The following is a 25,346-nucleotide window of genomic DNA, read 5'->3' on the forward strand; positions in this document are numbered from 1 at the left end:
TGATGTACTGTTTACTATGGTACTGTATGGTCTGATGTACTGTTTACTATGGTACTGTATGGTCTGCTGTACTGTGATACTGTATGGTCTGATGTACTATGATACTGTATGGTCTGATGTACTGTTTACTATGGTACAGTATGGTCTGATGTACTGTGATACTGTATGGTCTGATGTACTGTGATACTGTATGGTCTGATGTACTGTTTACTATGGTACTGTATGGTCTGATGTACTGTTTACTATGGTACTGTATGGTCTGATGTACTGTTTACTATGGTACTGTATGGTCTGATGTACTGTTTACTATGGTACAGTATGGTCTGATGTACTGTTTACTATGGTACTGTATGGTCTGATGTACTGTTTACTATGTTACTGTATGGTCTGATGTACTGTTTACTATGGTACTGTATGGTCTGATGTACTGTGATACTGTATGGTCTGATGTACTGTGATACTGTATGGTCTGATGTACTGTTTACTATGATACTGTATGGTCTGATGTACTGTGATACTGTATGGTCTGATGTACTGTTTACTATGGTACTGTATGGTCTGATGTACTGTTTACTATGTTACTGTGGTACTGTTTACTATGGTACTGTATGGTCTGATGTACTGTGATACTGTATGGTCTGATGTACTGTTTACTATGATACTGTATGGTCTGATGTACTGTGATACTGTATGGTCTGATGTACTATGGTACTGTATGGTCTGATGTACTGTTTACTATGGTACTGTATGGTCTGATGTACTGTTTACTATGGTACTGTATGGTCTGATGTACTGTGATACTGTATGGTCTGATGTACTGTTTACTATGGTACTGTATAGTCTGATGTACTATGGTACTGTTTACTATGGTACTCTATGGTCTGATGTACTGTTTACTATGGTACTGTATGGTCTGATGTACTGTTTACTATGTTACTGTATGGTCTGATGTACTGTTTACTATGGTACTGTATGGTCTGATGTACTGTTTACTATGGTACTGTATGGTCTGATGTACTGTTTACTATGGTACTGTATGGTCTGATGTACTATGGTACTGTTTACTATGATACTGTATGGTCTGATGTACTGTTTACTATGGTACTGTATGGTCTGATGTACTGTTTACTATGGTACTGTATGGTCTGGTGTACTGTTTACTATGGTACTGTATGGTCTGGTGTACTGTTTACTATGGTACTGTATGGTCTGATGTACTGTTTACTATGGTACTGTATGGTCTGGTGTACTGTTTACTATGGTACTGTATGGTCTGATGTACTGTTTACTATGATACTGTATGGTCTGATGTACTATGGTACTGTTTACTATGGTACTGTATGGTCTGATGTACTATGGTACTGTTTACTATGATACTGTATGGTCTGATGTACTGTTTACTATGGTACTGTATGGTCTGATGTACTATGGTACTGTTTACTATGGTAATGTATAGTCTGATGTACTATGGTACTGTATGGTCTGATGTACTGTTTACTATGGTACTGTATGGTCTGATGTACTGTTTACTATGATACTGTATGGTCTGATGTACTATGGTACTGTTTACTATGATACTGTATGGTCTGATGTACTATGATACTGTATGGTCTGATGTACTATGGTACTGTTTACTATGGTACTGTATGGTCTGATGTACTGTTTACTATGATACTGTATGGTCTGATGTACTGTTTACTATGGTACTGTATGGTCTGATGTACTATGGTACTGTTTACTGTGATACTGTATGGTCTGATGTACTGTTTACTATGGTACTGTATGGTCTGATGTACTGTTTACTATGGTACTGTATGGTCTGATGTACTGTTTACTATGGTACTGTATGGTCTGATGTACTGTTTACTATGGTACTGTATGGTCTGATGTACTGTTTACTATGGTACTGTATGGTCTGGTGTACTGTTTACTATGGTACTGTATGGTCTGATGTACTGTGATACTGTATGGTCTGATGTACTGTTTACTATGGTACTGTATGGTCTGATGTACTGTTTACTATGGTACTGTATGGTCTGATGTGCTGTTTACTATGGTACTGTATGGTCTGATGTACTGTTTACTATGGTACAGTATGGTCTGATGTACTGTGATACTGTTTACTGTGATACTGTATGGTCTGATGTACTGTGATACTGTATGGTCTGATGTACTATGGTACTGTTTACTATGGTACTGTATGGTCTGATGTACTGTTTACTATGATACTGTATGGTCTGATGTACTGTTTACTATGGTACTGTATGGTCTGATGTACTGTTTACTATGGTACTGTATGGTCTGATGTACTGCTTACTATGGTACTGTATGGTCTGATGTACTGTTTACTATGGTACTGTATGGTCTGATGTACTGTGATACTGTATGGTCTGATGTACTATGATACTGTATGGTCTGATGTACTGTTTACTATGGTACTGTATGGTCTGATGTACTGTGATACTGTATGGTCTGATGTACTATGATACTGTATGGTCTGATGTACTGTTTACTATGGTACTGTATGGTCTGATGTACTATGGTACTGTGTACTATGATACTGTATGGTCTGATGTACTGTTTACTATGGTACTGTATGGTCTGATGTACTGTTTACTATGGTACTGTATGGTCTGATGTACTGTTTACTATGGTACTGTATGGTCTGATGTACTGTTTACTATGGTACTGTATGGTCTGATGTACTGTTTACTATGGTACTGTATGGTCTGATCTACTGTGATACTGTATGGTCTGATGTACTGTTTACTATGGTACTGTATGGTCTGATGTACTATGGTACTGTTTACTGTGATACTGTATGGTCTGATGTACTGTGATACTGTTTACTGTGATACTGTATGGTCTGATGTATTGTGATACTGTTTACTATGATACTGTATGGTCTGATGTACTATGATACTGTATGGTCTGATGTACTATGGTACTGTTTACTATGGTACTGTATGGTCTGATGTACTGTTTACTATGATACTGTATGGTCTGATGTACTGTTTACTATGGTACTGTATGGTCTGATGTACTATGGTACTGTTTACTGTGATACTGTATGGTCTGATGTACTGTTTACTATGGTACTGTATGGTCTGATGTACTGTTTACTATGGTACTGTATGGTCTGATGTACTGCTTACTATGGTACTGTATGGTCTGATGTACTGTTTACTATGGTACTGTATGGTCTGATGTACTGTGATACTGTATGGTCTGATGTACTATGATACTGTATGGTCTGATGTACTGTTTACTATGGTACTGTATGGTCTGATGTACTGTGATACTGTATGGTCTGATGTACTATGATACTGTATGGTCTGATGTACTGTTTACTATGGTACTGTATGGTCTGATGTACTGTTTACTATGGTACTGTATGGTCTGATGTACTGTTTACTATGGTACTGTATGGTCTGATGTACTGTTTACTATGGTACTGTATGGTCTGATGTACTGTTTACTATGGTACTGTATGGTCTGATGTACTGTGATACTGTATGGTCTGATGTACTGTGATACTGTATGGTCTGATGTACTGTTTACTATGGTACTGTATGGTCTGATGTACTGTTTACTATGGTACTGTATGGTCTGATGTACTGTTTACTATGGTACTGTATGGTCTGGTGTACTGTTTACTATGGTACTGTATGGTCTGATGTACTGTGATACTGTATGGTCTGATGTACTGTTTACTATGATACTGTATGGTCTGATGTACTGTGATACTGTATGGTCTGATGTACTGTTTACTATGGTACTGTATGGTCTGATGTACTGTTTACTATGGTACTGTATGTTCTGATGTACTGTTTACTATGGTACTGTATGGTCTGATGTACTGTTTACTATGGTACAGTATGGTCTGATGTACTGTGATACTGTTTACTGTGATACTGTATGGTCTGATGTACTGTGATACTGTTTACTATGATACGGTATGGTCTGATGTACTTTGATACTGTATGGTCTGATGTACTATGGTACTGTTTACTATGGTACTGTATGGTCTGATGTACTGTTTACTATGATACTTTATGGTCTGATGTACTGTTTACTATGGTACTGTATGGTCTGATGTACTATGGTACTGTTTACTGTGATACTGTATGGTCTGATGTACTGTTTACTATGGTACTGTATGGTCTGATGTACTGTTTACTATGGTACTGTATGGTCTGATGTACTGCTTACTATGGTACTGTATGGTCTGATGTACTGTTTACTATGGTACTGTATGGTCTGATGTACTGTGATACTGTATGGTCTGATGTACTATGATACTGTATGGTCTGATGTACTGTTTACTATGGTACTGTATGGTCTGATGTACTGTGATACTGTATGGTCTGATGTACTGTGATACTGTATGGTCTGATGTACTGTTTACTATGGTACTGTATGGTCTGATGTACTGTTTACTATGGTACTGTATGGTCTGATGTACTGTGATACTGTATGGTCTGATGTACTATGATACTGTATGGTCTGATGTACTGTTTACTATGGTACTGTATGGTCTGATGTACTGTGATACTGTATGGTCTGATGTACTGTGATACTGTATGGTCTGATGTACTGTTTACTATGGTACTGTATGGTCTGATGTACTGTTTACTATGGTACTGTATGGTCTGATGTACTGTTTACTATGGTACTGTATGGTCTGATGTACTGTTTACTATGGTACAGTATGGTCTGATGTACTGTTTACTATGGTACTGTATGGTCTGATGTACTGTTTACTATGTTACTGTATGGTCTGATGTACTGTTTACTATGGTACTGTATGGTCTGATGTACTGTGATACTGTATGGTCTGATGTACTGTGATACTGTATGGTCTGATGTACTGTTTACTATGATACTGTATGGTCTGATGTACTGTGATACTGTATGGTCTGATGTACTGTTTACTATGGTACTGTATGGTCTGATGTACTGTTTACTATGTTACTGTGGTACTGTTTACTATGGTACTGTATGGTCTGATGTACTGTGATACTGTATGGTCTGATGTACTGTTTACTATGATACTGTATGGTCTGATGTACTGTGATACTGTATGGTCTGATGTACTGTTTACTATGGTACTGTATGGTCTGATGTACTGTTTACTATGGTACTGTATGGTCTGATGTACTGTGATACTGTATGGTCTGATGTACTGTTTACTATGGTACTGTATAGTCTGATGTACTATGGTACTGTTTACTATGGTACTGTATGGTCTGATGTACTGTTTACTATGGTACTGTATGGTCTGATGTACTGTTTACTATGTTACTGTATGGTCTGATGTACTGTTTACTATGGTACTGTATGGTCTGATGTACTGTTTACTATGGTACTGTATGGTCTGATGTACTGTTTACTATGGTACTGTATGGTCTGATGTACTATGGTACTGTTTACTATGATACTGTATGGTCTGATGTACTGTTTACTATGGTACTGTATGGTCTGATGTACTGTTTACTATGGTACTGTATGGTCTGGTGTACTGTTTACTATGGTACTGTATGGTCTGATGTACTGTTTACTATGGTACTGTATGGTCTGATGTACTGTTTACTATGGTACTGTATGGTCTGGTGTACTGTTTACTATGGTACTGTATGGTCTGATGTACTGTTTACTATGGTACTGTATGGTCTGGTGTACTGTTTACTATGGTACTGTATGGTCTGATGTACTGTTTACTATGATACTGTATGGTCTGATGTACTATGGTACTGTTTACTATGGTACTGTATGGTCTGATGTACTATGGTACTGTTTACTATGATACTGTATGGTCTGATGTACTGTTTACTATGGTACTGTATGGTCTGATGTACTATGGTACTGTTTACTATGGTACTGTATAGTCTGATGTACTATGGTACTGTATGGTCTGATGTACTGTTTACTATGGTACTGTATGGTCTGATGTACTGTTTACTATGATACTGTATGGTCTGATGTACTATGGTACTGTTTACTATGATACTGTATAGTCTGATGTACTATGGTACTGTTTACTATGGTACTGTATGGTCTGATGTACTGTTTACTATGGTACTGTATGGTCTGATGTACTGTTTACTATGGTACTGTATGGTCTGATGTACTGTTTACTATGGTACTGTATGGTCTGATGTACTGTTTACTATGGTACTGTATGGTCTGATGTACTATGGTACTGTTTACTATGGTACTGTATGGTCTGATGTACTGTGATACTGTATGGTCTGATGTACTATGGTACTGTTTACTATGATACTGTATGGTCTGATGTACTGTTTACTATGATACTGTATGGTCTGATGTACTGTTTACTATGATACTGTATGGTCTGATGTACTGTTTACTATGATACTGTATGGTCTGATGTACTATGGTACTGTTTACTATGGTACTGTATGGTCTGATGTACTGTGATACTGTATGGTCTGATGTACTATGGTACTGTTTACTATGGTACTGTATGGTCTGATGTACTGTTTACTATGATACTGTATGGTCTGATGTACTGTTTACTATGATACTGTATGGTCTGATGTACTGTTTACTGTGATACTGTATGGTCTGATGTACTGTTTACTGTGATACTGTATGGTCTGATGTACTATGGTACTGTTTACTATGATACTGTATGGTCTGATGTACTGTTTACTATGTTACTGTATGGTCTGATGTCAGGTTGACATTATATGTGATATTCAGCAGACACTCAAAGCGACCTAAAGTGTATTTTTAGTAAATGTGATTCCTGCAAAATATGTGCATGTCTGTCCTACGGCTGTCCATACTGTACCTTAGCCACAGGCAGCCACATGTCCTTGTTAGCAGAAAAGCCGTGAAGCATGAGAATAGTGGGGCGGCCCGGACCAGGCTTCCCTCTGTGGGAGTAACAGAACCGGTAGCCTCTGTTCTCAGAGTAGACAACCTGCAGGCCCAGCCGCCGACGCCAGTACCTGATACGGGGCCGGGGGAGACAGTCATGGGTCAGTTAGCTAGTTAGGAGAAAGACAGAACATAGTGAGTTAATGACAAATACAAAGGCAGTAACAGGAAAACTAACAGGAAAACTAACAGAAAGGCAGTAACAGGAAAACTAACAGGAAAACTAACAGAAAGGCAGTAACAGGAAAACTAACAGAAAGGCAGCAACAGGAAAACTGACAGGAAAACTAACAGAAAGGCAGTAACAAGAAAACTAACAGAAAGGCAGCAACAGGAAAACTAACAGGAAAACTAACAGAAAGGCAGCAACAGGAAAACTGACAGGAAAACTAACAGAAAGGCAGTAACAGGAAAACTAACAGAAAGGCAGCAACAGGAAAACTAACAGGAAAACTAACAGAAAGGCAGCAACAGGAAAACTAACAGGAAAACTAACAGAAAGGCAGCAACAGGAAAACTAACAGGAAAACTAACAGAAAGGCAGCAACAGGAAAACTAACAGAAAGGCAGCAACAGGAAAACTAACAGGAAAACTAACAGAAAGGCAGCAACAGGAAAACTAACAGAAAGGCAGTAACAGGAAAACTAACAGAAAGGCAGCAACAGGAAAACTGACAGGAAAACTAACAGAAAGGCAGCAACAGGAAAACTAACAGAAAGGCAGCAACAGGAAAACTAACAGAAAGGCAGTAACAGGAAAACTAACAGGAAAACTAACAGAAAGGCAGCAACAGGAAAACTAACAGAAAGGCAGTAACAGGAAAACTAACAGGAAAACTAACAGAAAGGCAGTAACAGGAAAACTAACAGGAAAACTAACAGAAAGGCAGTAACAGGAAAACTAACAGGAAAACTGACAGGAAAACTAACAGAAAGGCAGCAACAGGAAAACTAACAGAAAGGCAGCAACAGGAAAACTAACAGAAAGGCAGCAACAGGAAAACTGACAGGAAAACTAACAGAAAGGCAGTAACAGGAAAACTAACAGGAAAACTAACAGAAAGGCAGCAACAGGAAAACTAACAGGAAAACTAACAGGAAAACTAACAGAAAGGCAGTAACAGGAAAACTAACAGGAAAACTGACAGGAAAACTAACAGAAAGGCAGTAACAGGAAAACTAACAGGAAAACTGACAGGAAAACTAACAGAAAGGCAGTAACAGGAAAACTAACAGAAAGGCAGTAACAGGAAAACTAACAGGAAAACTAACAGAAAGGCAGTACCCCCCCCAACAATGGACATATAGGGCTTGTCGAGTAACCCCCCCAACAATGGACATATAGGGCTTGTCGAGTATCCCCCCCCAACAATGGACATATAGGGCTTGTCGAGTAACCCCCCCCAACAATGGACATATAGGGCTTGTCGAGTAACCCCCCCCCAACAATGGACATATAGGGCTTGTCGAGTAACCCCCCCCAACAATGGACATATAGGGCTTGTCGAGTATCCCCCCCCAACAATGGACATATAGGGCTTGTCGAGTAACCCCCCCCAACAATGGACATATGATTTGATTTGATTTAAAATTTGATTTGATTTGATTTGATTTATAGGGCTTGTCGAGTAACCCCCCCCAACAATGGACATATAGGGCTTGTCGAGTATTCCTGGGGAGTGGGCCGTTATAAGGAGTTCAAAGTGGACATTTGGAAAGAGCCTGAAAGAAGAAGGGCTCTGCTGAAAAGCATGAGTCAGCAGGTCTGTGCCCCAGACATCACTCTCAAAGAATGGACAAGAAGTGAACTTGATTGACAAAGGAGAAGAGTGCCTAGGAGATATGTCTTGGCTGTGGACAGCAGCAGAGGACACAACTGAATTAGGGCCTCTTCAATGTGAAAGCAGACTGAGTATGTGAAACCATCACGTAATGGTCCAGGGTAATGGAGTGAAACCATCACGTAATGGTCCAGGGTAATGGAGTGAAACCATCACGCAATGGTCCAGGGTAATGGAGTGAAACCATCACGTAATGGTCCAGGGTAATGGAGTGAAACCATCACGCAATGGTCCAGGGTAATGGAGTGAAACCATCACGCAATGGTCCAGGGTAATGGAGTGAAACCATCACGCAATGGTCCAGGGTAATGGAGTGAAACCATCACGCAATGGTCCAGGGTAATGGAGTGAAACCATCACGCAATGGTCCAGGGTAATGGAGTGAAACCATCACGTAATGGTCCAGGGTAATGGAGTGAAACCATCACGTAATGGTCCAGGGTAATGGAGTGAACCCATAAGATTAAATCTGATCATATGTGATCTACTCAAAGCTACTCTGACTTTGAAAGGCTTTGCAGATTAAACATTGGCAATAAATAGTCCCCAGCCCCCCAAACCCTGCTACCTCTTTCTTTCTCTCTCTCCTTACAGAGGAGGACACAACACAGAAAGACAGTTGAGTTTGACCGCTGCCCACTAAGCTACTGCAATATGAAAATAGCTCTGGTGACTCTGCTTCCCCCGGGATAGACTGACTTAGGAAAATGTGTGTGTGTGTGTGTCTGTGGTTTATGTGTGAACAATGTTCATCTAAGACTGTACTATTGACCTTGGATGAGTGATTCAACACAACACTCCCAGCCACAGCCAAGTCCCCACAGCAGCCTGAGTGACGAGATCATGACGGACAGGACAGCTAGTGGGGCCACTCTGTTCTATCTAGTCAGTCCACAGGTCAGGTTGCAGAAGGTAATTCTACTGAACAGATGCCCTAACTTAATTTGACCCATTTTTACAAAACAGGAAAATAATCCTGCAGCAACAGGAAATGTGAATTATAATGAATGGACATTTTTGTAGGAGTTGATCAATTTTTCGTTAGGTCAAATCAAGTCAGAAATGTATAAGTGGAAATTACAAACTTTAAGATTATTATTTTGAATTTAACCTTTATTTAACTAGGCAAGTCAGTTAAGAACAAATTCTTATTTACAGTGACGGCCTAGGAACAGTGGGTTAATTCGATCCAGCAACCTTTCAGTTACTGGCCCAAAGCACCTGCCACCTTTTAAAACCTCGAACACAGTACAATCTTGCATTTCTACAAGGAGGATCAAATTAAGATACGGCATCTGTACTCCTTTGTATTGCCTTCAGATAATACTGTGTTGCTCCATGCTCTGGGTGGCTTTTACTCCACTAGATTAGAAATGAGGCAAAGGTAATGGTTGAGTGTTGTCAAGGGTAGAAATAGGAAACAAATCACTATGGTAACTCCCCAATGTAAAAATCACCAAATTCTATGTAACAAACGCATACAATTCCACCAATGTCGAAATGACTTCACTTTGGGAAATCTGTCCTCCCCCGCCCCCAATTCCACCCCTGGGTTCAGTACTATGACAACAACTAAAATAGGAAGAATAGACAACGGTCGTTGTGTACAGAATCAGAATGTTAGGGATGGATCTAAATGTACATAATGGGTAGCTGGAAAATGGGGGAGGGGTCATAAACGTTTTTTCAATTTCAGTCAAGGGGACAGTTTAGTATTTCGTTAATCTCGTCCAAGGGGTGGGTTATGTCGTTTGTAATTGATGAAATGTAAATATTTCGTAGTGTTTTAGAATTTATTTAATTTATTTGACCTTTACCTAGGCAAGTCAGTTAAGTACAAATTCTTATTTTCAATGACGGCCTAGGAACAGTCCATGTAATATAACTGCCTCGTTCAGGGGCAGAACGACAGATTTGTACCTTGTCAGCTCGGGGATTTGAACTTGCAACCTTTCGGTGACTAGTCCAATGCTCTAACCACTAGGCTACCCTGCCGAATTAGTTGCTTATTAGTCTATATATCCCCGATGCCACCCCTCATCTCTGATTCTCCACTGGGCGCGCAATATCAAGTACGCCTATAGGATATTTAGTGTGGTCTCAATCAAATGATCTACGGGCTACGAAGTACACGCTGGGAGAAGCACAGAGCAAAGTTATATTTTAAGATAGCTGCTGAGATGGTGTAAAACCAGGCTGCATTAGGGCTGTGGCGGTCATGACATTTCGTCAGCCTTGTACTGCAAATAACTGTTGGTCTCACGGAAATTGACCGTTAATTAACAAACGCATTCAGCATCTCCTGGCTTCCACACGCAGCCTACAAGCCACTGATGCAGACCTCTATATTCTAATTAATCCATGTAATATAGTCTACCTACACCGTCACAATAAATCCATGTAATATAGTCTACCTACACCATCACAATAAATCCATGTAATATAGCCTACCTACACCATCACAATAAATCCATGTAATATAGTCTACCTACACCATCACAATAAATCCATGTAATATAGCCTACCTACACCATCACAATAAATCCATGTAATATAGTCTACCTACACCGTCACAATAAATCCATGTAATATAGTCTACCTACACCGTCACAATAAATCCATGTAATATAGTCTACCTACACCGTCACAATAAATCCATGTAATATAGTCTACCTACACCATCACAATAAATCGATGTAATATAGTCTACCTACACCTTCACAATAAATCCATGTAATATAGTCTACCTACACCATCACAATAAATCCATGTAATATAGTCTACCTACACCATCACAATAAATCCATGTAATATAGTCTACCTACACCATCACAATAAATCCATGTAATATAGTAAACACCATCACAATAAATCCATGTAATATAGTCTACCTACACCATCACAATAAATCCATGTAATATAGTCTACCTACACCATCACAATAAATCCATGTAATATAGTCTACCTACACCATCACAATAAATCCATGTAATATAGTCTACCTACACCATCACAATAAATCCATGTAATATAGTCTACCTACACCATCACAATAAATCCATGTAATATAGTCTACACCATCACAATAAATCCATGTAATATAGCCTACACCATCACAATAAATCCATGTAATATAGCCTACACCATCACAATAAATCCATGTAATATAGCCTACCTACACCATCACAATAAATCCATGTAATATAGTCTACCTACACCATCACAATAAATCCATGTAATATAGTCTACCTACACCGTCACAATAAATCCATGTAATATAGTCTACACCATCACAATAAATCCATGTAATATAGTCTACCTACACCGTCACAATAAATCCATGTAATATAGTCTACCTACACCGTCACAATAAATCCATGTAATATAGCCTACCTACACCATCACAATAAATCCATGTAATATAGTCTACCTACACCATCACAATAAATCCATGTAATATAGTCTACACCATCACAATAAATCCATGTAATATAGCCTACACCATCACAATAAATCCATGTAATATAGCCTACCTACACCATCACAATAAATCCATGTAATATAGTCTACCTACACCGTCACAATAAATCCATGTAATATATAGTCTACCTACACCGTCACAATAAATCCATGTAATATAGTCTACCTACACCATCACAATAAATCGATGTAATATAGTCTACCTACACCTTCACAATAAATCCATGTAATATAGTCTACACCATCACAATAAATCCATGTAATATAGTCTACCTACACCGTCACAATAAATCCATGTAATATTGTCTACCTACACCGTCACAATAAATCCATGTAATATAGTCTACCTACACCATCACAATAAATCCATGTAATATAGTCTACCTACACCTTCACAATAAATCCATGTAATATAGTCTACACCATCACAATAAATCCATGTAATATAGTCTACACCATCACAATAAATCCATGTAATATAGTCTACACCATCACAATAAATCCATTATTTATTTTAGACAGGTCTAAAGAAACATGATATGAAGAAAATGAAGTTTATTTCAGAAGAACAGAATAACATCCTCTGAGTTGTCCTTATCTGAGTTGTCCTTATCAGATCAGGTCCTGATGTGGCTATGCCAAATGGCTGTGGGCTACACTAGTTCATTTAGCAGACTCGATTTAGCTTAGAATTCCGTGCATTATTTTATAGTATGAAGAATACAATTGAAAAAAGCTGAATTAAAATAGAAAATATATTTTCTCCAACCGATTTGAGGGAGTGTCACACAGCTATTCTGTGTTGAGAGGTCAACAAAGAAACAGGTCCTCCTAGATGCTTAATTTAGAGTAATTAATATAACTTTAGTTGTGATAAACGTTGGGATATATGTTTAGATGCATAATACATTGTAAGGCTGCATGACGAGACTAATGGTGATTTGAAAAAAGTCGCTTGAAAAGCTCTGCTTTGTGTTTTTTTGCGCAGGCTGTACACACTTCATCAGTCTCTCATTCACTTGATAATGCCTTGAATTTCACAGCGGCATCCCCTTTGTGGTCGTAATGCACCCTAAAAGAATCCATTCCTCACATTACAAGCGCAGCAATGTGCACATGGCATTAGACTATAAGCACAAATGTTCCATTAGCGGAAAACACCATTATCAAAAGTAACTGCAAATGTGATTATGCAGGTAATGCTTTTATTATAAAAGGGGCATTTTTATGGTGAAAATTATCTTCCCCAAACTCTCACTCTGCTTATGTATCCCAGTTAGGCTCTACACCCCTTGTAAAATGGGTTGATGTCCTTAATTTAAATAAAGTTATTTGGCCACTTTAGTTGTGATACAAACCTTATTAAAACATATAGGACTATGGACTAGGCTACATGAGGTGTGATACTAACCTTATTAAAACATATAGGACTATGGGCCAGGCTACATGAGGTGTGATACTAACCTTATTAAAACATATAGGCCTATGGGGTAGGCTACATGAGGTGTGATACTAACCTTATTAAAACATATAGGACTATGGGCTAGGCTACATGAGGTGTGATACTAACCTTATTAAAACATATAGGACTATGGGCCAGGCTACCTGAGGTGTGATACTAACCTTATTAAAACATACAGGCCTATGGGCTAGTGTTAGTGTTCAAATACTGGAGAGTTGAGACCAAATCACGGACGCTGGACAGAGTGGATTTCAGTTGTAACGAAAGACAGTTTTAATGAGTCAGAGATATCTTGTCCCGCAGTTTTACGTGCACGGACCTAGTTCACATAACTCGGCAAGGAGCCAGGTGAAAAAGAGGCCTATACAATGGTTACATACATTTTTATACATAGAATAAAGTAGGTGGAGTCTTGTCGTTTCGGTCTTCTTGACTGGTCGGAGGGTTGGAGGCGGGCCTTGCTCTAGCCAGAGCGGGCCCCATTGGTGCACAGCAAAAGTTCTTTGCTCTTGGGACCGGCCAGTTAGAGGGAGATGAGATGTGTGTTTATATAAGGAAGAGGGGGTCAGTCTTATGGCTGGGTGTATGTGTTCTTACGACGGAATGTCTTTGTTTATATGAGCTATGTGTATGAATATTTATATAACACTAGGCTACATGAGGTGTGATACTAACCTTATTAAAACATATAGGCCTATGGGGTAGGCTACATGAGGTGTGATACTAACCTTATTAAATCATATAGGCCTATGGGGTAGGCTACATGAGGTGTGATACTAACCTTATTAAAACATATAGGCCTATGGGCTAGGCTACCTGAGGTGTGATACTAACCTTATTAAAACATATAGGCCTATGGACTAGGCTACATGAGGTGTGATACTAACCTTATTAAAACATATAGGCCTATGGGCTAGGCTACATGAGGTGTGATACTAACCTTATTAAAACATATAGGCCTATGGGGTAGGCTACATGAGGTGTGCGACTATGATTCGAAAAAGTCACACCTGTGAATGATGCTGGGCATCATTTACAAGTGATAGTATATAATTCACAAGTGATAAGCTAATAGTCACCCATCAAACTATTCTTGATTTAATCTTGTCTTTACATATACTAAATGATATGCGTCTCGAAACAGGGACAGCGGAAAAACATGTAATCTATGAACTTACATAGCGAATAGAGGACGCTTTTCCCGAGATTCATTTTCATGCCAGCCAGGTAGGCTATACTCCTGTTGTAAAGAGAAGCAATGTGCTTAATATTAGGAAAGACCAAGTCTATAGAAAGCTGATGGGATCCTCCTCTTTTTAGTAGAGGCCATCACTCTGTTCTCACGCAATTGCATAGCCTATAGAAATGTTGCGCAACATGAGCTCTCATGAAGTGTTTGATTCGATTTTCCATTACATTGATGTCAGAGTGGTTAGAGGGACAATCGAGTGCTGAATACCAGACAGTTAACAAGTTTGATAGGCTACTAATGACCATAAGCAGCATCAGAGCTTAGAGAAGACTAATTACCGTGACTACATGTGGAATTTGACTACCTTCATGACTAGTGACTGCCGGTGTGGCGGCCTCCCTAGGCTGCATTACACACCGCAATGGATATTCCAACCCTGAGCCCCTGCCTGCTCTGCTCTTGCTGATCAAAAACGTTGTTGTGTGCTCTCTAACTAACCAATGGCTGTGCTGTGTAGGCCTACAGAGGCGGTTCAGGAGGAGAGTCAAATGCTTCTTCGTTATGTTCATCTTATTAGGCCTCCTCTATAAAATGCACTCTAGCCTATACGGTCTGTTCGGTTCGAGCAGAAGAGCGTGAAGGTGAGGAGGACCGGAGGTCAACTTTGATAGCTTGCTACTACTATCATAGAATATTGTGTTTCTTGCCCGTGATGTATTTATCAGAGTTATTGACCTCACAATAAGCCAGATTCTGCTAACTTACACTGTGATGCTGAAACTTGAAGCAGCAGTCACGGTCACAATCAATCAGAAATTGACAGCTCATGAAGCTGAAACACACATTCTAGTAGGTATAACCGATTTCAACATCTTCATTTTAATTACTAACAACAAGATGACTTTGTGTTGGAGCCTATTTCTTCCCATTTAGGAAATAAGAGCAAGGCCTGTTTGACAGAGGAAATTAGGCTACAGGCTGCTATATCAATAGATTTGTAGGTCAATTCCTCCATCCACCATGCACTCTTTAAATAGCCTACCTCCGTGCCAGTGAAGGGCTGTTAAGTTAAAACCAGGACCGGAATGGAGTGGGTATGACAGGCCTATGAAGGCCTATGTTCCATAGGTCTTCCTTTAGTAAAGACAGGCCTACCACTCGTTAGCTTAAGATTTATAAGATAATAATTCTGATTAATTAAAGTCTATAACAGCAGTTTGGTTCGCAACGCTTTATGATACAAACTAACTGTTTGGGAAAGAGGTGACTCCAAAGCATTTAGGGATATAATTGTTTCATTTCTTTGACATTCAGGAGGTACAACTTTCTATAGTCGAGGAGACAAAAAAAATCCATCTATTACTATCAATATTAATTGATTAAGCTATTCACTTTCTGTACAATAGAAGATGTTTAAACCCAGACAGCTTTTAGGGAAACACTTGTGACCTTGACTCGTTGGGTTAAACCACAGAAGAAGAGTAGACAGCAGTACTCTGTCTGGGGTGGAAAGGTAAAACTAACTTCTGAACGTACCATGAGATTCCTAATGACGTCTCAGATTTAATCATTTGCAAACAGGGACAGTTTCATGGCAAATATAAGACACACTGTTTTGGCATTGGAGAATTATGATCAAATGAACACATGATCCTCTCTCTCACTCCATTCTTAGCCTGTAATTTGTGCAGTGTTAAAACATTTTAAAAAATCAGCGAATATGTAAAATGACGTAGAATTGCATGACAGAAATGCGATTTTTTTCTCTGACCTGCAAATACGATGATAAACTCAGCCAAAAAAAAAGAAACGGCCCTTTTTCAGGACCACGTCTTTCAAAGATAATTCGTGAAAATCCAAATAACTCCACAGATCTTCATTTTAAAGGGTTAAAAACACTGGTTCCCATGCTTGTTCAATGAACCATAAACAATTAATGAACATGCACCTGTGGAACGGTCATTAAGACAATAACAGCTTACAAACGGTTGGCAATTAACGTTATGAAAACTTTGGACACTAGAGAAACCTTTCTGCTGACTCTGAAAAACACCAAAAGAAAGATGCCCATGGTCCCTGCTCATCTCTGTGATCGTGCCCTTGGCATGCTGCAAGGAGGCATGAGGACTGCAAACGCGGCCAGGGCAATAAATTGCAATGTCCGTACTGTGAGACGCCTAAGACAGCGCAACAGAGAGACCAGGAAGTTACACCAGGAACACACAATCCCTCCATCAGTGCTCAGACTGTCCGCAATAGGCTGAGAGAGGCTGGACTGAGGGCTTGTAGGCCTGTTGTAAGGCAGGTCCTCACCAGACATCACTGTCTATGGGCACAAACCCACCATCGCTGGACTGACAAGACTGGAAAAAAGTGCTCTCACTGATGAGTCGCGGTTTTGTCTCACCAGGGGTGATGGTTGGATTCGCGATTATCGTCGAAGGAATGAGCGTTACACCGAGGCCTGTACTCTGGAGCGGGATCGATTTGGTGGTGGAGGGTCCGTCATGGTCTGGGGCAGTGTGTCACAGCATCATCGGACTGAGCTTGTTGTCATTGCAGGCAGTCTCAACACTGTGCGTGACAGGGAAGACGTCCTCCTCCCTCATGTGTTACCCTTCCTGCAGGCTCATCCTGGCATGACCCTCCAGCATGACAATGCCACCAGCCATACTGCTCGTTCTGTGTGTGATTTCCTGCAAGATGGGAATGTCAGTGTTCTGCCATGGCCAGCGAGAGCCCGGATCTCAATCCCATTGAGCACGTCTGGGACCTGTTGGATCAGAGGGTGAGGGCTAGGGCCATTCCCCCACAGAAATGTCTGGGACCTGTTGGATCAGAGGGTGAGGCCTAGGGCCAGTCCCTCCAGAAATGTCTGGGACCTGTTGGATCGGAGGGTGAGGGCTAGGGCCATTCCCCCCCAGAAATGTCTGGGACCTGTTGGATCGGAGGGTGAGGGCTAAGGCCATTCCCACCACAAATGTCTGGGACCTGTTGGATCGGAGGGTGAGGGCTAGGGCCATTCCCTCCAGAAATGTCCGGGAACCTGAGGTAACATTTCACGGCAAGAACTGGCAAATCTGGTGCAGTCCATGAGGAGGAGATGCACTGCAGTACTTAATGCAGCTGGTGGCCACACCAGATACTGACTGTTACTTTGATTTTGACCCCCCCTTTGTTCAGGGAAACATTATTCCATTTCTGCAAGTCACATGTCTGTGGAACTTGTTCAGTTTATGTCTCAGTTGTTGAATCGTATGTTCATTCAAATATTTACACCTGTTCAGTTTGCTGAAAATAAATGCAGTTGACATTGAGAGGACGTTTCTTTTTTTGCTGAGTTTAGATTCCGATGCAATGCTTATAATGTAAATTATATCTTTCCACCCCTACTCTTGTCCACGGTGGTCTGCGAACCCACAACCTTCTCACAACCCACAACCTTCTCGCCCGCAACCCTGTGCTCTATCAAAATTCCTGCGTTGCCATGTAATGCTTACAGGATGAAGAACAGTTTCTAAAATGGCATATCCACTGTGGCATATCTCTGCTATCCACTTTGTTTCATTTTGGGTATAGGGGTCACTTGTTTATTTTTTTTAGAGGGTTTAGGTAATATAGATTTAGCTAAAGGGCCGGCCAACCATTTTCACTCCCTTAGTGCAGTTCTTACCAGTTGTAGACATGGATGATAGCAGCAGGCCACATGTAGAATGAGGCAAAGAAGGCCAGGATAGGGATGACTAGAGTTCCTCCCGCCAGGACAAACATGTTTACCACGTCTACATCCATGGCTGTAGCGCTGCAGTTCCCTGCAAACAACACAGTTATTAACACATGCAACATGAGCCAGTTAAACATAATAACCTTTTTGGGATAGGGGGCAGCATTTTCACTTTTGGATGAATAGCGTGCCCAGAGTGAACTGCCCCCTACTCTGTCCCAGATGCTAATATATGCATATTATTATTGGATAGAAAACACTGAAGTTTCTAAAACTGTTTGAATGATGTCTGTGAGTACAACAGAACTCATATGGCAGGCGAAAACCTGAGAAAAATCCAACCACGAAGACATATGAGGTTTGTAGTTTTTCAAAGCTTGGCCTACCAAATACACATTGAGATATGGATGAGGTTGCACTTCCTAGGGCTTCCACTAGATGTCAACCGTCGTTTGAAACTTTAATGAGGATTCTGTGGTCAGTGGTCTGGCAGAGAGCCTTGGTCTCATGACGCGCGCTCCCGACAGAGTTACCTCTCGTTCCAGTGCCTTTCTGAAGACAAAGGAATCCCCTGGTTGGAACATTATTGATGTTTTATGTTAAAAACATCCTAACGATTGATTCCATACATCGTTTGACATGTTTCTAAAGGACTGTAACGGAACTTTTAGAGTTTTTGTTTGGATGAAATGCTCGCGCCTCATGAAGATGGATTACTGGGCTGAACACGCTAACAACAAGTGGCTATTTGGACATAAATGATGGAACTTTATGGAACAAATCAGTCATTTATTGTCGAACTGGGATTCATGGGAGTGCCTTCTGATGAAGATCATCAAAGGTAAGTGAATATTTATGGTGTTGTTTCTAACTGTGTTGATTCCAAAATGGCGGATATTCCTCTGGCTGTTTTGGGTTCTGAGCGCCGTTCTCAGATTATGCTTTTTTTGAAATCTGACACAGCGGTTGCATTAAGGAGAAGTCTATCTTTAATTCTGTGGATAACACTAGTATCTTTTATCAATGTTTATTTTGAGTATTCACCGGATGTTTTGGAATCAAAACATTATTGCACGTAACGCGTCAATGTAAACTGAGATTTTTGGATATAAATATGCACATTATCGAACAAAACATACATGTGTTAAACATATCAACACCTGCAACATGCGCCTGTTAAACATATTAACACCTGTAACAAGAGCCAGTTAAGTGGCAGCAACAGTCCTGAACCTAGCTTACAGTCCATGTTGGCATCAACAGTTCTGAACCTAGCTCACAGTCCATGGTGGCAGCAACAGTCCTGCACCTTGCTTACAGTCCATGGTGGCAGCAACAGTCCTGAACCTAGCTTACAGTCCATGGTGGCAGCAACAGTCCTGAACCTAGCTTACAGTCCATGGTAGCAGCAACAGTCCTGAACCTAGCTTACAGTCCACGGTGGCAGCAACAGTCCTGAACCTATCTTACGGTCCATGGTGGCAGCAACAGTCCTGAACCTAGTTTACAGTCCATGGTGGCAGCAACAGTTCTGAACCTAGCTTACAGTCCATGGTAGCAGCAACAGTCCTGAACCTAGCTTACAGTCCATGGTGGCAGCAACAGTCCTGAACCTAGCTTACAGTCCATGGTGGCAGCAACAGTCCTGAACCTAGCTTACAGTCCATGGTGGCAGCAACAGTCCTGAACCTAGCTTACAGTCCTGAACCTAGCTTACAGTCCATGGTGGCAGCAACAGTTCTGAATCTAGCTTACAGCCCATGGTGGCAGCAACAGTCCTGAACCTAGCTTACAGTCCACGGTGGCAGCAACAGTCCTGAACCTATCTTACGGTCCATGGTGGCAGCAACAGTCCTGAACCTAGTTTACAGTCCATGGTGGCAGCAACAGTTCTGAACCTAGCTTACAGTCCATGGTAGCAGCAACAGTTCTGAACCTAGCTTACAGCCCATGGTGGCAGCAACAGTCCTGAACCTAGCTTACAGTCCATGGTGGCAGCAACAGTCCTGAACCTAGCTTACAGTCCATGGTGGCAGCAACAGTCCTGAACCTAGCTTACAGTCCATGGTGGCAGCAACAGTCCTGAACCTAGCTTACAGTCCTGAACCTAGCTTACAGTCCATGGTGGCAGCAACAGTTCTGAATCTAGCTTACAGTCCATGGTGGCAGCAACAGTCCTGAACCTAGCTTACAGTCCATGGTGACAGCAACAGTTCTGAACCTAGCTTACAGCCCATGGTGGCAGCAACAGTCCTGAACCTAGCTTACAGTCCATGGTGGCAGCAACAGTCCTGAACCTAGCTTACAGTCCATGGTGGCAGCAACAGTCCTGAACCTAGCTTACAGTCCATGGTGGCAGCAACAGTCCTGAACCTAGCTTACAGTCCTGAACCTAGCTTACAGTCCATGGTGGCAGCAACAGTTCTGAATCTAGCTTACAGCCCATGGTGGCAGCAACAGTCCTGAACCTAGCTTACAGCCCATGGTGGCAGCAACAGTCCTGAACCTAGCTTACAGTCCATGGTGGCAGCAACAGTCCTGAACCTAGCTTACAGTCCATGGTGGCAGCAACAGTCCTGAACCTAGCTTACAGTCCATGGTGGCAGCAACAGTCCTGAACCTAGCTTACAGTCCTGAACCTAGCTTACAGTCCATGGTGGCAGCAACAGTTCTGAATCTAGCTTACAGCCCATGGTGGCAGCAACAGTCCTGAACCTAGCTTACAGTCCATGGTGGCAGCAACAGTCCTGAACCTAGCTTTCAGTCCATGGTGGCAGCAACAGTCCTGAACCTCGCTTACAGTCCATGGTGGCAGCAACAGTTCTGAACCTAGCTTACAGTCCATGGTGGCTGCAACAGTCCTGAACCTAGCTTACAGTCCTGAACCTAGCTTACAGTCCATGGTGGCAGCAACAGTTCTGAACCTAGCTTACAGTCCTGAACCTAGCTTACAGTCCTGAACCTAGCTTACAGTCCTGAACCTAGCTTACAGTCCATGGTGGCAGCAACAGTCCTGAACCTGGCTTACAGTCCTGAACCTAGCTTACAGTCCATGGTGGCAGCAACAGTCCTGAACCTAGCTTACAGTCCTGAACCTAGCTCACAGTCCATGGTGGCAGCAACAGTTCTGAATCTAGCTTACAGTCCATGGTGGCAGCAACAGTCCTGAACCTCGCTTACAGTCCTGAACCTAGCTTACAGTCCTGAACCTAGCTTTCAGTCCATGGTGGCAGCAACAGTCCTGAACCTCGCTTACAGTCCATGGTGGCAGCAACAGTTCTGAACCTAGCTTACAGTCCATGGTGGCTGCAACAGTCCTGAACCTAGCTTACAGTCCTGAACCTAGCTTACAGTCCATGGTGGCAGCAACAGTTCTGAACCTAGCTTACAGTCCTGAACCTAGCTTACAGTCCTGAACCTAGCTTACAGTCCTGAACCTAGCTTACAGTCCATGGTGGCAGCAACAGTCCTGAACCTGGCTTACAGTCCTGAACCTAGCTTACAGTCCATGGTGGCAGCAACAGTCCTGAACCTAGCTTACAGTCCTGAACCTAGCTCACAGTCCATGGTGGCAGCAACAGTTCTGAATCTAGCTTACAGTCCATGGTGGCAGCAACAGTCCTGAACCTCGCTTACAGTCCTGAACCTAGCTTACAGTCCTGAACCTAGCTTACAGTCCATGGTGGCAGCAACAGTCCTGAACCTAGCTTACAGTCCATGGTGGCAGCAACAGTCCTGAACCTAGCTTACAGTCCATGGTGGCAGCAACAGTTCTGAATCTAGCTTACAGCCCATGGTGGCAGCAACAGTCCTGAACCTAGCTTACAGTCCATGGTGGCAGCAACAGTCCTGAACCTAGCTTTCAGTCCATGGTGGCAGCAACAGTCCTGAACCTCGCTTACAGTCCATGGTGGCAGCAACAGTTCTGAACCTAGCTTACAGTCCATGGTGGCTGCAACAGTCCTGAACCTAGCTTACAGTCCTGAACCTAGCTTACAGTCCATGGTGGCAGCAACAGTTCTGAACCTAGCTTACAGTCCTGAACCTAGCTTACAGTCCTGAACCTAGCTTACAGTCCTGAACCTAGCTTACAGTCCATGGTGGCAGCAACAGTCCTGAACCTGGCTTACAGTCCTGAACCTAGCTTACAGTCCTGAACCTAGCTTACAGTCCATGGTGGCAGCAACAGTCCTGAACCTAGCTTACAGTCCTGAACCTAGCTCACAGTCCATGGTGGCAGCAACAGTTCTGAATCTAGCTTACAGTCCATGGTGGCAGCAACAGTCCTGAACCTCGCTTACAGTCCTGAACCTAGCTTACAGTCCTGAACCTAGCTTACAGTCCATGGTGGCAGCAACAGTCCTGAACCTAGCTTACAGTCCATGGTGGCAGCAACAGTCCTGAACCTAGCTTACAGTCCTGAACCTAGCTTACAGTCCTGAACCTAGCTTACAGTCCATGGTGGCAGCAACAGTCCTGAACCTAGCTTACAGTCCTGAACCTAGCTCACAGTCCATGGTGGCAGCAACAGTTCTGAATCTAGCTTACAGTCCATGGTGGCAGCAACAGTCCTGAACCTAGCATACAGTCCATGGTGGCAGCAACAGTCCTGAACCTAGCTTACAGTTCTGAACCTAGCTTACAGTCCATGGTGGCAGCAACAGTCCTGAACCTAGCTTACAGTTCTGAACCTAGCTTACAGTCCATGGTGGCAGCAACAGTCCTGAACCTAGCTTACAGTCCATGGTGGCAGCAACAGTCCTGAACCTAGCTTACAGTTCTGAACCTAGCTTACAGTCCATGGTGGCAGCAACAGTCCTGAACCTAGCTTACAGTCCATGGTGGCAGCAACAGTCCTGAACCTAGTTTACAGTCCATGGTGGCAGCAACAGTTCTGAACCTAGCTTACAGTCCATGGTGGCTGCAACAGTCCTGAACCTAGCTTACAGTCCTGAACCTAGCTTACAGTCCATGGTGGCAGCAACAGTCCTGAACCTAGTTTACAGTCCATGGTGGCTGCAACAGTTCTGAACCTAGCTTACAGTCCATGGTGGCAGCAACAGTTCTGAACCTAGCTTACAGTCCATGGTGGCAGCAACAGTTCTGAATCTAGCTCACAGTCCATGGTGGCAGCAACAGTCCTGAACCTAACTTACAGTCCATGGTGGCAGCAACAGTTCTGAACCTAGCTTCCCTGGGGCGGCTGGGTAGCCTAGTCGTTAGAGTGTTGGACTAGTAACCGGAAGGTTGCAAGTTCAAACCCCCGAGCTGACAAAGTACAAATCTGTCATTCTGCCCCTGAACAGGCAGTTAACCCACTATTCCTAGGCCATCGTTGAAAATATGAATTTGTTCTTAACTGACTTGCCTAGTTAAATAAAGGTAAAAAACTTTGTTTTTTTTAAGCCTAGCTTATACAGTCCATGAAGGCAGCAACAGTCCTGAACCTAAATTACAGTCCACCCTAGTCATTTTCCACACACACACACTATGTAAGAGTGCCATTTGAGTTTAGTTATGTAAAAGGGTCAGCTCTGAGCAGACCATTAATTGGAAACTGCAGTCATTCACCATTCAGGACACTGTGCTGTGCAGTGTATTCAACCAATCCCCTAGGGGTGTCAACTGTCCATTGTTCTGCATAGGGACTGTCGACTCATGTTTCAGGACACACTTCTGAAATTATTACGTATGCACAGCCTCACCATTTCCCAATAAAAACTACTGAAACAAAATAATTGTTACTTCCTGTTTTTTTTACAGATCAGACACACATAACAATCAGATCAGGTGCCGGAAAATAGCCAATAGCCAGAAAAACACCCACGATCGTCATAATAGATCTCACTAATATCCTTACTCACTAATATGGTTATGAGTAAGCTAATCGGCCATCTTTAAAATGTTAACTTTCAGGTGAATAGGCTAGTTTTTCCTGGCCGGCCATATAATCTGGCTACACAGTATTAAATGCATGCAATTAATGGCTACAATCAGTTCTGTTACCGTACTGTAGGCTAGACTTCGGTTGTTACAATGAAACACTCCTCTCGCTCTCTCCCTCTCTTCTCTTCCTGCCGCCGAACCTGCTCAATCAAAGTCTTTCTATGAAAATACCCGAGTAATCTTCACCGAAAGCCTACATTTCTATCAACTGACTCTTCACCTAGAGATGTCATGAAGCAATGTTCACTGTGATATGTAACAACGTTTCATCTATCTTAAAGGGAAGGACGATAAAAGCAACAAAAAAAATTACATAAAATGACTGCCGACATCAAGTCAAGGAAAAGGAAGCTCGACCAATAGAGAGGGAGTCAGATGCACATTTATGTAAGTGCTTGACCGAAGATGGGGGTCAGAAACGTGGGAGAAGAGCCAAAGCCAGTGACATTAATGCACTGTCTCAAACACAGATACAATTTAAATACGGGGGAAATGTATTTGTGAATGTTTATTTAAATTATGTAGTATACCAGGCACCTACTTATATTTTAATATTCATGTTCAAGTCATAATTGATATCTTTCCTATCATTTAAACCTAAAAAGTGTATTTCATTGTGTGTTGATGCATTTACAGTTGAAGTCGGAAGTTTACATACACTTAGGTTGGAGTCATTAAAACTCATTTTTCAACCACTCCACAAATTTCTTGTTAACAAACTATAGTTTTGGCAAGTCAGTTAGGACATCTATTTTGTGTATGACACAAGTCATTTTTCCAACAATTGTTTACAGA

General features: G+C 41.7%; 1 protein-coding gene across 9 annotated transcripts in view; it reads right to left on the bottom strand.

The window, feature by feature from the left end:
• LOC139413942 (abhydrolase domain containing 6, acylglycerol lipase a) overlaps positions 1–24,912 on the bottom strand; it is a 57,094-nt gene extending 32,182 nt beyond the window's left edge. For 5 of the 9 annotated variants that reach the window (XR_011634854.1, XR_011634855.1, XR_011634853.1 and 2 more), the window contains exons 1-3: positions 24,617–24,826; positions 18,555–18,693; positions 6,818–6,977 (exon numbers count right to left, since the gene is read on the bottom strand). Coding sequence is in view for 2 of the 9 variants with exons in the window: in XM_071161830.1 (XP_071017931.1) it covers positions 6,818–6,977; positions 18,555–18,673 (279 nt within the window). In the remaining 7 variants the exon portion in view is untranslated. Of the gene's footprint in view, positions 1–6,817; positions 6,978–18,554; positions 18,694–24,611 lie in introns of all 9 variants that reach the window. The other 4 variants (XR_011634850.1, XR_011634851.1, XM_071161830.1 and 1 more) reach the window with 4 other exon arrangements.
• Between the last annotated feature and the right edge of the window lie 434 nt (positions 24,913–25,346).

This window comes from Oncorhynchus clarkii, chromosome 7 (genome assembly GCF_045791955.1).
Source record: "Oncorhynchus clarkii lewisi isolate Uvic-CL-2024 chromosome 7, UVic_Ocla_1.0, whole genome shotgun sequence".
Lineage (NCBI taxonomy): Eukaryota > Metazoa > Chordata > Actinopteri > Salmoniformes > Salmonidae > Oncorhynchus > Oncorhynchus clarkii.